The sequence below is a fragment of the Lathyrus oleraceus genome, chromosome 2 (assembly GCF_024323335.1).
Source record: "Lathyrus oleraceus cultivar Zhongwan6 chromosome 2, CAAS_Psat_ZW6_1.0, whole genome shotgun sequence".
NCBI classification, from domain to species: Eukaryota; Viridiplantae; Streptophyta; class Magnoliopsida; order Fabales; family Fabaceae; genus Lathyrus; species Lathyrus oleraceus.
The window spans coordinates 421360333-421373468 of record NC_066580.1 but is presented as its reverse complement, the minus strand read 5'-3'; the positions used below and the strand labels follow the sequence as shown (position 1 = coordinate 421373468).

At 34.2% G+C, this 13136-nt stretch overlaps 1 protein-coding gene across 3 annotated transcripts; it reads right to left on the bottom strand.

Moving 5' to 3' along the window:
• Positions 1-2392: 2392 nt before the first annotated feature.
• LOC127119891 (beta-amylase 8) lies at positions 2393-8573 on the bottom strand. 3 transcript variants are annotated; one of them, XM_051050255.1, is made up of 10 exons: positions 8094-8573; positions 6953-7177; positions 6595-6675; positions 6216-6419; positions 5521-5715; positions 5079-5243; positions 4695-4955; positions 3034-3246; positions 2732-2948; positions 2393-2620 (listed from the first exon to the last, which is right to left on the bottom strand). In XM_051050255.1, exons 1-10 carry the CDS (start codon positions 8457-8459, stop codon positions 2601-2603), a joined length of 1947 nt encoding a protein of 648 aa, XP_050906212.1. In that variant the 5' UTR covers positions 8460-8573; the 3' UTR covers positions 2393-2600. The 3 variants fall into 3 exon arrangements, with proteins under 3 accessions (XP_050906212.1, XP_050906211.1, XP_050906213.1); XM_051050254.1 differs by having other exon boundaries at positions 2393-2604; XM_051050256.1 differs by lacking the exon at positions 8094-8573 and adding an exon at positions 7278-8087 and having other exon boundaries at positions 2393-2604.
• Positions 8574-13136: the final 4563 nt, after the last annotated feature.

Sequence of the window (13136 nt, the reverse complement as noted above, 5' to 3'; positions counted from 1 at the left end):
AATCAAGACTTGAAAACTCCCCTAATTTATATTGTCTAAACAATGCACACTATTGTTTTATTAAATAGCAGTTCCCGTATATTCGATCTTTTTATTACTTCATCACTATAAGTACACTTGCCGAGAAGTCATCACCTTATTTTCCTTTTAATTGTACATTACCCCGTGTTGGTAAAGAACAAACTTATGGCATGCCAACTACAATGATGGCATGCCTACACCCTAGTGCATATACATATGCAGATAATGTGATGGTTGTTATGTCGTCTATCAATCCATATTTAGCATCAGGATCTACAATAAGCAACACTAGTCGAAGGAACCTCAAGGAGGGTTAGGATATCTCCTTCAAGTTATGCCATCATTAGCCACTAGTTCCCTTAAATCGGCGAGGCAACATATGGATGAGAGTAATCATGACAAGGTTAACATGCTAACATAGCAAATTGGTACTACGTTCAATCCACTGATTCATAACACTAACTACTGTTACTAATAATTGACATAACAAATGAGTTGAATTGTTGATTTCTTTGGTGCTCCTCAAACGCCTGTTCAACAAGTGCCTAATAATCAAATACCACGACAAGTTGTACGTGTCGAACAACCCACACCCAGGGTAGTCGAAGGTAACACATGCCAAAATGGCCATGAGGTAGTTTTGGTGCATACAAACCAGGATGCAAACCAAGTGGTTACGAATGTCCAACATAATAATTTTGGGGGGAAATAATATAATCAATGTGGTTGAGCAAAATAATACACTCCATACTAAATTTAAAAAAAAACACAAAATGACATTTTACGGATGTGCATCTCCGTAAACACCCTTTTTTCCGTAAAAAAATAAGGTGTAGTTGGAGATCCATCTACGAAAAGTGCCCTGATGACAGGATAAGATTTCTAAGGTTCAAAGTGATAAAAAAAATTGTATAAATAGGGTGTCTCTCACCCCATATTTTCTATAAAACATACCAGAATCAGAAAATGAATACATATCCTCACCCTGCATTTGTGTATTTCAATGGCGCGAAGTCGTCACTTTAATTTAGGATCATCGAGGACACATCTCTTGCGACCTGATATTCAAACTGAATACTCTCTTGCGATATCCAAAAAATCGAAGAGTTGTCAAACTCGAGTATCGTTCATCCTCGTTTGACAGCGAAGAAAAAATATAATTCACCATCTTTGAACTGAATACGGATGAAGATTTAAAGGTTATGTCGAATATCTTTTACTGTTATGCATCAAAGGATCCGATTGAAGGGGATGCGAAGATTGCAAGATTCATCAAAGATATTATCAATATGTTGCAATGTCCTCAACTACCTGTATCTATGTAATGTTGAGTGTTTTAATATAAGAGTCAAGTTGTTGTAGTTTCTAAATCATACTCATACGGTCTTTGTTTCTGTTTTGAAGTATTAGTGTCATTTTCGAATATACATCTTCGAAATATACCAAATACACGTTCGAAGATGAAATTTCAGACTAAAATTAAATATAATATGAGTGTCTCATTTACGTTCAATTTTGAAAAAAATGGATGATTAAAACAGTGACTTGTAAAGATAAGTTTGCTTAAAAAATAATGGTGGTTTCTCTTCTTCTTTTTCTTGGTTTTAGATATTTTCATGTTTGCTTTTTTATGATTTCTATTAATTTTCTTTATAAAACTTTACCATCTCTATTAATTTTCTTTATAAAACTGTACCATCTATGATCAGACAATTATCAATTGTATCATCACTTATATATAATGGATCTTAACATGAAGCATTCAAGCACTCTGATCATTTAGAGAAAATAAGATGACCATATCTCCGACTAATGCCTCTTGTTATAAATGTGGGGCATCTAATGAAACTATATCATTTTTATGAGAATAATATGTATAATTGAAACTAAATTAATGTTGTTGCCTATCATGGTCTTCCTTTTCTCATATGTTGGTAGCTTCATTGGTAATCCAGAACCATCCAACATGGTGGTCTATTGAGAAATGCTTTTATAGGTTGGATTACACTTCTTATATTACTGCGGAGCTTCAAACCATTTATTTATGATGGCTTTGATTTTGCATGAAATCATAGTTTCAAAAATGTGATTTGCAAGTCCAAAAATTCTAAAATTTATTCAAGAGAATGTCTTCTACTTATCTTAACGAGTCTCACTTGGATTGTATTCAATGTCTTATTCATAAAGAATGACAATTTGTTTTCGGGAAGGGAATGTTAATGCTAATTGGGTTGCTTCTATAGCTTGTTCAAGAAGTGAGAAGTGAGAGTGTTCTCTATTTATCACCCGCTTACTTAAACAGATTCTATGAAATTTAATTCTTCATAGCTTAGTTTTCTCTCGTTTTCTTTTATTAATTAAAGAACTTAGATTATGGCTTTTTTATGAGAAAATTATATTACGGCTTTACACAAAGCTTATATAGCCAACGTTGTCACTGAAGACATTGAAGTACAATAAGATAAGACGACTAGCAATTTTCAATCATGTCCCTACGCAGCCACAACAGGATAACCACACCCAGCAAAACGACATAGTTAAAAAGTGAGATTTGCAGCCATTACAGATCCCCTGTCATCTCACCTGCAAGAATAACAAGCTAAAATAAAAATTAAATGAAAAATATTTGCTAAAATGAGAAACAATACAAAACTTGATAATTTCCAACATACACAGATGATAGATCAAAATGAATTCTAAGGATTCTTACCATGCATGCATTTGATGAAGAAATCCAATTCCGACAAGCAAACATTTCCCTGAAGTAGAGAGGGTTGCTGATGAACAAAGAATGAAAAGTGCCGCTGATCAGGATCATTTCTGGGCTTTGCCATCTCGACCAATCTCTTGTACCTTTCTCTATCATAGCAAAAGAGTGTGTTCTCTCCAGCAGTGACCAAACCTCGTTCCCAAGCTGAGTTTAATATCTGTGCAATCACCCATCATACAAGTCACTTCAAAGCTGGATTAAGGTGGTAAACTAATATTAAAGGTGCAAGAAACTTAAATTACCTGCCAACTCAATCCCTCTGGATCAACCAATGAGTCATTAGCTTCCTGGTTGAAAAGATTAAATCCTAAGCAGACAAATTTCATGGTGACAGCGTGTTTTTTCAGAACCTCAAACACCGGAGAGTATCCATCCTGATTTGTGGGGTTATGATATCCTGCTGTCAACTCTGCTGCATGACTAGGAGTCTTGTACCACCAGTGTACAGCAGGAACCTGCAGCATTTATTCATTGATTTAGAGAGAAGAACACAACTTCAGTTGACATGCTTTAACTTTGAACGGCAGGATATGTTTTTCTTAAGAGGTGCACTGCAGTGAACCATGCTTCCTAACATTAGATGTCAAGGTACTAACATGCTAAACAACTAATCAGAAAACAGTTGATGATTAAACTTGATTTTTTCGTTTTTGCATTGGATAGTTAAATCCTGAATTCTGATCCCATACCAGTACACAAAGCCAAAAAAAATAAAAATTCTAACAGAAGCATTTCAAATGAATAAAGACAAGCATCCGAAATAAATTATTATTATTGACTATGATTTCAGATAAAATAGGATCACCACGTTAACATATTAAAAAGAATTGACAGAATTAAGATTAATGCAATAACCAAGGAGAGCATTAAAAAGAATTGGCAGAATTAAGTTTAATACAATAACCAAGGAGAGCCTCCGTCACAAGTTTGAGCCGTGAATCAAAGGTAAGACTGTCTAGAATAGACCCATAATGGAAACAAAACTATACTGCAGAATAAAATAACTTAGACAGACTGAATTAGTCATGCTTTTGCAAACACCATAATTAAGAATTATAATGTACTATTAGGCACTGCTTATAAAAAAGCATTAAGCAATTATTATTAGTTCGATATCCCGTTAAAATGGGATGAAAAGACCAAGGATGAACTTTATACAAAATTACATCATTAAAACTTTCACACAGTCTATGTTTGATTTATGGGTAAGACTTAAAGGCAGGGAAAATTTATTGGGAGTAAGATTTTCTAAAACTTAAAATGTTTGCCATAAAAGTCAATAAGACATTAAACTTTATAGAGTAATGTTCCTATTCTTTCGGAGATTGAACTTCATCCCATGTGATGTGACTAAGTAAGACTAAGGTTGTACTTCCCTTTTCAAGTTTATTATTATCTCTTATGGTTCACTTCCTATGTTCTACCGGTTTCCTGTCTCTCGCAATCGTTACCAACAAGATTCTAACCTCTTGCATTTCAACCCCGACTCTTTTGGGTTTTGTTGCATGAAAATGCCATCATATGACTTGGCCATTAATTCCATTATGTTGTTGATTTTTGAGATCTGCTATTGATCCTGAAAGTGTTTCCTTTGAGATATGATGGGATATCACTTCCTTGCCAACTTTTTCATAGCTCACAAGATATTAATTAGGTTCTCTTTTGCTACTTACTATTATGCTTTTTTTAAAACGAAAAAGATATTTATTTATGACCACATCTATAATTTTCAAGGGACAATAAATTATACACCATTAGGATTTATTCCATGAATAATTTTTTTTAGATTTAAGGGGATACCAAACCGATTCTAGCTACCATCTATCAATTATAAATGCACTGGTAGCAATTGGCGTCATCCAAATTTAGCCAACAACTACAACATGAAAAACAGGAAACCTACCTTGACAATAATTTTTGTTTCCTCAAAAGCAAGGCTTGCAAGAGACAAAACATTATCCGCATGGTCTATTAAAGTCTGGGAGTACCAATGTAAGAAGAAGCGTCCATAATAGTTGTTGTAATCACCCCGTTCACAAAAGAATCCAGTCTCGTGTGGCATAGAATTGTAGTGCCCAGCATTATCAGGTCCTCTAGCCCAGAAAGAGTGACCGCGTAGTTTGGCTGCTCTGCGCAGACTATGTTGCAGGTATTTATCATAGCACTGGTCATAGAGGATTAGATAGAAAACCAGAATTCTTTATTAGCATATAAAATATGATAGCACATGTTACTTCTGATACACAGTAATGCAACTGTTTTTAAACGGGCCAAAAAAATGAGGTACCTGAAACTCACCAATACCAGGATACCTCCACCCCATCCTTTCTGAAAAAGAAGGGTATTTCAGCTCGCCAGATGCTCCAAGTCCAACTTCTACAGCATAAATTAAACCTTCTGTAAACAGGTCATCAAACTCTGTCCGAAAGCTTCTCATCATATCAAAATAAACCTGCATATATTGCAGAAGACTAATCAGTAACAAACACACAATAAAACAGAACACATTATTTATAATTGGCAAACACTTAGAGTGTACAATCTATGAAATGCAGAACCTCCTATAACCGTGAAAAATCACACACAAGAAATAAACTTTTTTCCATTTTGGTGATATGCAAATACACTGGAAATTGGTATTGTAAACACATTAAATAACAGGCATTTGAGAGCAGTGAACGCCTAATAGTTGAATCACGGATAGGAATAGATCTATTAGATATTTATACCTCGATTCCAGTTCTTCCTTTGAGAACCCGCTCTTTGTCAATCCCCCAAGATAAGCATTCAGTATTTCTCTGTCCTTCACGATCTGTGAAAAATATGTCCTGGTTGTCTTTTCCAATATCTAAAACCCATTGTGGGAGGGAAATCAATGCATCACTAGAATCATTCCCTCCACATTCATGAAACGCCATAACAACCTTCAGAATTTGAAATAAGAATCAAGATCAGTTCTCAAACAACATTAAAGATGCTTTCCAAACCCCACAACAAGGATACACGTATAATTATAGAAACTTCTAACATGCTTTAAAATAATGAAATGCTTCATTTTCACATACTATACTACTACCCAAGCTAGAGAATGAATTTTATGTATCACGGTAAAAAATAATTTCAGAAATAATACAACAGACATCATACATCCACTAAGTTATGCTTCTCTTTACTTCATCTCATCAATGCCATCATATTGTAATAGTTTTAAGCATTTTATACGTAGGGCTTCTAGATTTAACAGAATTCCTAACAGCAAAACACACCCTTGTAATAGAAAATAAATTATTTGGTTGGTTTTATTAATGCATCATATATTATATTGTATATAGACAAGTCAAAGTCATAATCATTTTAGATAAATTTTCCATTTTGAAGGACATGGATGCATGTATAACATGATATGAGCAATAGAAATATATACCTGTAAATTAAGCTTGAATTCTCTAATAATGTTAAAAAGCTCCCTATAACCAGACCACACGTATTTCTGTGGGTTCCAGCCTTCAACAATGCCCCACCAACAATCCACAACAACACCATCAATATTTAAGGACTTAATATGGATTAGCTCTTGCCTAATGCCTTCAGGATCCATCAACTGGCAAAATTTATTAATAATACCAGCCTGCAATAAACCACTAATTTTAGAAACCCTATGATCATTACAAGGCAAACAGATTTAAAGCATACAAAAGACACACTAAGTGAAACCTGTAAATATATAAGTTTTTGTCTAGAACATATATCACAGGTTGGATGCTGGCTACACATTAAGCAAACAATAAATAGAAGACACTTACTGGAAGTTTTATGTAAACAGGGACATAAGGTGTGCAATTGAAGTCACTTTCATGCACCCCAGAATGAATATCTTGCATAAGCTGCATCAATAAATTACAAAATTAGATGGTCCTGTTAAATAACTGCTCCACAACCCTGTCATAAATTTAAACCCACCACCTGGGTTTAAAACAATGAAGAAAGAAATAAGCTTTATGCAAATTGGTAGAAAACTCTGGCTTGTCAGGAAAAGTCTAGTTTAAAAATGTCCAGTTTACAATCTTCAAACATTAGTATATAAAAAAAATACACCAAAAATCTGCACTAAATCTGCACTAAATATGATACGAAACGATCGAATTAGTCACCAAAAATCACCTGATCAGCCTCCAAGCAGTCAACTGAATTGATGGGGCTTACACTTGCATATTTTCCATTCTTTGAGTCCCTTTCTGCAATTACAACAGAATCAATAGATGCAGGAGACAAGCATTCATCAATTCGAAGTACTGGTGGCTGATTCTCCAGTGTTTCCTTAACTGAACAAGTTCTCAACGAACCACCAGATAGTTGACTATCAACTGACCTTGCCGCAAATGATCCCTGCATATTAATACCTTAATCAAACATAAACACTAACAAACCCAAAATTGTTAATTTTTCCCAACCCAACATTTCAATATAGATCTATATATTTTCTTACCGAGACCGCAACAAAGGCGGAAACTCCAACACACACCCACATGTTCGAGACTCACTGAGTCCGAAGCGTGGATGATGCGGGAAGCCCAACAAGTGATCCAGGATAGGCTCTGATACCATCTTAAGAATTGTGGTTTGGCCTATCTCAACCCTACAAAACCGACTTGTAAGGTGAGGATTGCCCCCACTTATAAACACGAGCCATATCTCTAAGCAATATGGAAGTAAATCCACCCCTTCAAACCCAACAGTATGAAGGTGTTGGAGATTGCGATGAAAGCAAGTCCAATGCTGCAATTTAGGCGACTAGGGGCAGACCAAACCACAATGAAGGCGGAAATTCCTACACAATCTAAGCACCAACTAAATCAAGTGGTTGAGCACAAGTGATTAAAGCATTCTAGCTAAGGTCGAATGCTTGGGTAGTAATAATATTCGATCTATCTTTACTTACATCCTAACCAATTGCCATCATGATTAAGACCAAAAAAATAATTCTAAGCAACAACTAATTCCAAAGTCATTATCACAATTGGTTAATTCTCATCAACATCTCAGTAAAAAGGTGTGTCCGTCCTTGTCCGTGCAACACCGACACTTGTGATTAAGTTCAATTCATTCATATTTTTCAAGTTATTACCTGTGTGGATGTGTGTCAGTGTCAGTGTCGTGTCCGAATTCACCACCAGAATTGTGGTGCTAGGCCTAGGTAGCTTCTAACCTATAAAGAAAACTAGAACTTATAAAACAAGTAAAGAGAATCATTAGATAAGTTAATTCAAATTCAATCACGAAATTGAAAAAACACGAATGAAACCATGTGAGAAGGAGGTAAGCACTGGCGGTAGGTAGTTCCATCGGCGTCAACAATCCAACCAGCTTCACGCGCGAGAGCAGCGAGTACGTCGTTTATGTCAGCACGCGCCGGAAGAGGGAAATTACCATACTGACGGAGTCCAGCCAACATTCGGCTGGTGATGGCTCGACGGTGTCGTTCTCGGAGCTTCGTTCGTTCCTTCTCTTTTTCTCTCTCCTTTTTCCCCTTTCCGGTGGAATTGGTCCCCGCCGCCGTGGCAGCGAAGCCGCGTAGACGGCGGGGTTGAGGCTGAGCTAAATAATCGGAGCTGTGATCGCTTTGAGGTTCGAGATCTTGTGCCGAAGCATCTTCGTTAATGTTGTTCATCTTCTTTCACAATTTGACTACACCATTATACTATACCTTTCACTCTAACACATTCAAACTCGTTCAGTTGTCACAACTCAGCTCAACTCAGTGTTCTTTCTGTCTTCTTTTTTTTTTTGAATGAATTGTGAGAAGATAAAGGCTTGGGCTGTTCGTACTAACGGGCTTTTGGGGTGTTAATGCTTGAGAAGCTATAGTAAAGAATTGTTATTTGCTCCCTTTTTTTACTTGTATCTCCTTTTTATATTTATTTTAAATTTTTTAAGAAAAAAAAAACTTGTTGAGATATTAAAAATGTTCTTGCGAATTCGAAAGTGTATTTTTGGATGTATCTAGATTATATTAAAATATGTATTATTTAGACACACCTATATTTTTCTCAAACAATGAGTTTGGATATGTATTTTCGGACACGTCCTTTTAAAGATTTTGTACATTTAACAATTTAGTGACAAATAGGGAAGTGTACTTCCTGATTTATCAAGTGGTGATTTAAAAAAATGTCACATATAACAATACCAAAAATGAATTTTCGGATTTGTCAAGCGGAAAATTTAATAAAACATCGTCTCGCATGTTTGCTTCAATCATGATCAAACACACCATTTTCGTTCAAACCCTATCAAAACATCATTCCACACTTAATCAACTTTTCTACTTCAAAACATCATTTGTCTATTTTTTTTACATCAAAAGGAAAAAAAGAAGTTGAAATTTACGGTAATGTACATGTATTTTCTTCCTCATTCCTTACATTAATTTGGTTTTTGCTCTAAAAAAAATGAATGTTGCGTCCAAAAATGTATTTATAGATTTTGGTTGAATGTTATCTGGAAGTGCAGTTCCGAATTCGTTTAGAGTTAAATTTAAATATTTTTGAATATTTTCTTTTATGATTGACCTTAGAAATGATGCACCCTGATGTTTTCTCCAACCTTATTGTGTTTACAGATGTCAAACTGGTTGGTGTCAAGGTAGATGTTGGCAACCAATTTACAAATGAACAAGAGTTTATTGTTTGTCATTATATGTTCCAATGGATCCACACAGAGGTTGCAAAATTGGGTTTTAGCGTAATTGGAAGGTCGGATAACAATTCAGATAGAAGACTTGCATTTGCGACACTAATATGCGAAAGAAGTGGCAATTACATAATTCCTATCCAGAAGTTGAAAAGAGATGACAACCGTTTGAGAAAATGTGAGTGTTCTTTTAAGTTGAGTGAATAGCTTTAGAAAAATAATAAATTGAGATTTAATGTGTTTTGTGGTACACATAATACTGACATATGTTGCAAGTTAACCGGTCATCCCATTGCATGTCGTCTTATGGCTGAAGAGAAGGAAATTGTTTCTAACATGACATCGAATATGGTGCAGCTGAAAAACATACTTGCAACTTTGAAACAGAAAATACCTCAAAATATCTCAAATATCGAGCAAGTATACAATATTCGTGTCAGAAACAACAAGGCGTTAAGAGTGGATAGAATTGAAATGCAATAATTATTGAAGCTTCTGGATGAATGATTATGTATCTAGGTACCGAGTGTGCGAGGATGGATAAATCATTAGAGATATATTTTAGACTTATTATGATTCCATAAAGTTATTCAATACATTTCACAATGTACTCATTGTTGATTCAACATATATGACCAACAAGTACATGATTCCACTATTAGAAATTATTGGTGTTACTTCTACGGAAAATAAATTTTATGTTGGTTTTGCATTTTAGGAAATTGAAAAAAATGACAACGTTACTTGAGCTTTAGAAATGCGTTGGACAATGTTGAAGGACAAAGAAAACACGCTGAAGGTCATTGTCACCAATCGTGAGACCACATTGATGAATTCGGTTGCAAAGGTGTTTCCTACATCATATGCATTACTTTGTAGGTATCACATCACAAAGAATGTGAGAAATATACATAAGCCTGCGGTAGGGACCACACAAATAAAGGGTGAAAATGGGAAAATGATCAAAGTCAGTGTGATACTAGAAAGAATAATGAATGCTTGAAATGTTATAATAAATTCTTCTACAAAAGAGTTATAAGTTGATTATATTATACTTTTCAGGAATGTGTGTGAGAAATATTCGGATTTCTTGAAATATGTTAAAAATACACTTCTAGACCAGGTGAAAGAGAAAATTGTTTGTGCTTGGACTGATCAGGTTAAACACTTTGGAAATACAACAACTAACTAAGTTGAATGTGCCCATGCTACATTGAAGAATTGGTTGGAAAATAGTAAAGGCGATTTGTGTATAAATTGAGACTCTGTGAACCAAATGATCCAAAATCAGCATAATGAGATACACATATCATTTGATCGCAGTATTACGATGTTGAAAAAGAGATTCAGAGACAACAATCTCTATTCACAGTTGGTGGGCAATATTTCTTGAACGAGATTGAACTTTATTTTTTACGAAGATAAACAAATTGAGAAAGTTGGTTCACATAGCTCAAAGTGAGGTTGTACAATTAGGAAGACGTACGATATTTCACTCTTTAATTTCAAAGAAAGTTTGATAGTCCAATATAAATGGATGAGGTTTACATCCACTGAAAAAGGCTTTGCTTTGATGGTGATGGTGTGATGAAGGACGGTAAATCAAATACATTTATCTTGACCGAATGGAAAGTGATTTAAGAGACATTCTTGAAAACCAATGACAACATGAAACTCCACATCAAAGAGCAACTGAGGAATATTGCCTATCCAGAAACCACAAATTTGAAATCACTGCCGCAACTGATAAAAATAAAGGGTGCTCATAAGAAGGATAAACCAACATCGAGGGACAACTCAACGATGCGGTATCCTTCCTATTTTGATAATATGTAAACTTTATATATTTTGATACATTTTAATGTAAATTTTAGTTTCCTATATTTTCAACATTTTTGTCCTTCATGACATTTGATAAAGGGTGAAGTGCTTTAAACAACAGAGCGTTGGTGATATCTATTCAAGGGGACCCAAGTCCTTCAGGCGAGGCGTTAAGTCCCTTATGTGGGACTTCGAACAAGCCCTTAGAAAAGGCTTTACTTAAAGTCTCTTAAGTCAGACTTTGATCACACCCTTTGGGCTAAACTTTAAGTTACATCCCTCACGAGAAAACTCCAAGTTACTCAAGTGGAATGTTGAGACAAGCCTGTTTTGTGGGACTCTCAATCCCTCAAGCAAGAACATGCATTGATCATTAACTGATGAGACTCCAAGTCCCTTATGCGAGGTGTTAAGCCCCTAAGGCAGAACTTCTATCAAGCCCTCAAACAATATTTTACTTAAAGTCTCTTGAGCCAGACTTTGGTCGCACCCCTTGGGATAAAGTTTAAGTTAGATCCCGCCTGAGAAAACTACAAGTTAATTTGACAGGGTGTTAAGGTAAGCCTGTTTGGTGGGACTTTCAGTCCCTCGGGCGAGATTATACGTTGAGCATTGACTGATGAGACCCAAATCTCTCAGACGAGGCATTGAGCTCCTTGGGCAGGACTTCTTTTAAGACCTTAGACAAGACTTCACTTAAAGTCTCTTGAGTCATACTTTCGTCACACCCCTTAGACTAAACTTTAAGTTAGATCCCACTCGAATAAATAGTGATAGAACTAAAGTTAAATGTACTTTTTTTTTAATTTCAAAATATTTTTTTATTTGATCTCACTTCCTTCAAATGTTTTGAATATGAGTACCATATTTAAAATTTTGATAGAGAGTGCTTTCGAAATTTACCACATTTATATTGTTATTATTCTTTATTAACTCAAACATTTTCTTCCTATTATTTTATTTTAAAATCAGAGATTAAGGGCCTGTTTGAAACACTTTTCAATTTTAGTTCTTAAAATTTGTTTTTCAAATCTATTTTAAAAAACTATTTTTAAAAAAAAAATTAACAAAAAATTTGTTTGATAAACCAATTTTAAAAACTGTTTTGAAAATATGAAAATGAAAAAACTTGTTTGATAATCTAATTTTTTAATAGTATTTTAAGAAGAGAATAAGCATATTTTGTCATCTACTTTTAAAATCTATTTTATTGTATAAAATATTACAAATTTAAGAAAATTAATTGATATTTGTTCGAATACAAATAATTGGGTTAAATCAATTTTTAATTTTTCAAATCACATAACACTTGTTTGATGAATATTTTTCTTTATTTTTTTAATTATTATTTTTAATAACATTTTTCTTAAACAAAATAGGAATTAATTATTTTTAATAACTTTGATAATTTTTAATAGTTTAAAATTGTTAAAAATATATAAAGTTGTAATGACCATGCAGAATGTGGTATAAAGTATGGAGGAGAAAATGTTGTGTTAAAAAATTAAATAATAAAACAAACAAAAAATTAAATTTAAATAAATTATAAGAACATTAAAAACAAACAAAAAATAGTATTAATAAGATTTAACTATATAATATTTTAAAGTCGAAGTGATAAAATTCAATGTTTTAGAAACCGTATTGGACCTGTCGATTGAACCGATCGAATCAAAAATCAAAGGGGTCATTGGTATGGTTTGATTGGTGGATCGGATAAGCTATTAAATCAGTGAGAATTGACCAAACCGGTCAATATCGGTAAAAATTGAAGAACCGACGATTTTTAAAAATCGACAGATTAATTGTTTGCTTTTTTTCACAAAATACGATG

Excerpts from the sequence above, each read along its gene's own strand:
- LOC127119891 (XM_051050254.1), bottom strand. The coding sequence starts at position 8,459 with ATGAACAACATTAACGAAGATGCTTCGGCACAAGATCTCGAACCTCAA. Across the intron at positions 6,420-6,594 it reads CTGTTTACATAAAACTTCCA|GCTGGTATTATTAATAAATT; the intron begins GTAAGTGTCTTC and ends GGTTTATTGCAG. Across the intron at positions 2,949-3,033 it reads CAGAGGGATTGAGTTGGCAG|ATATTAAACTCAGCTTGGGA; the intron begins GTAATTTAAGTT and ends GTGATTGCACAG.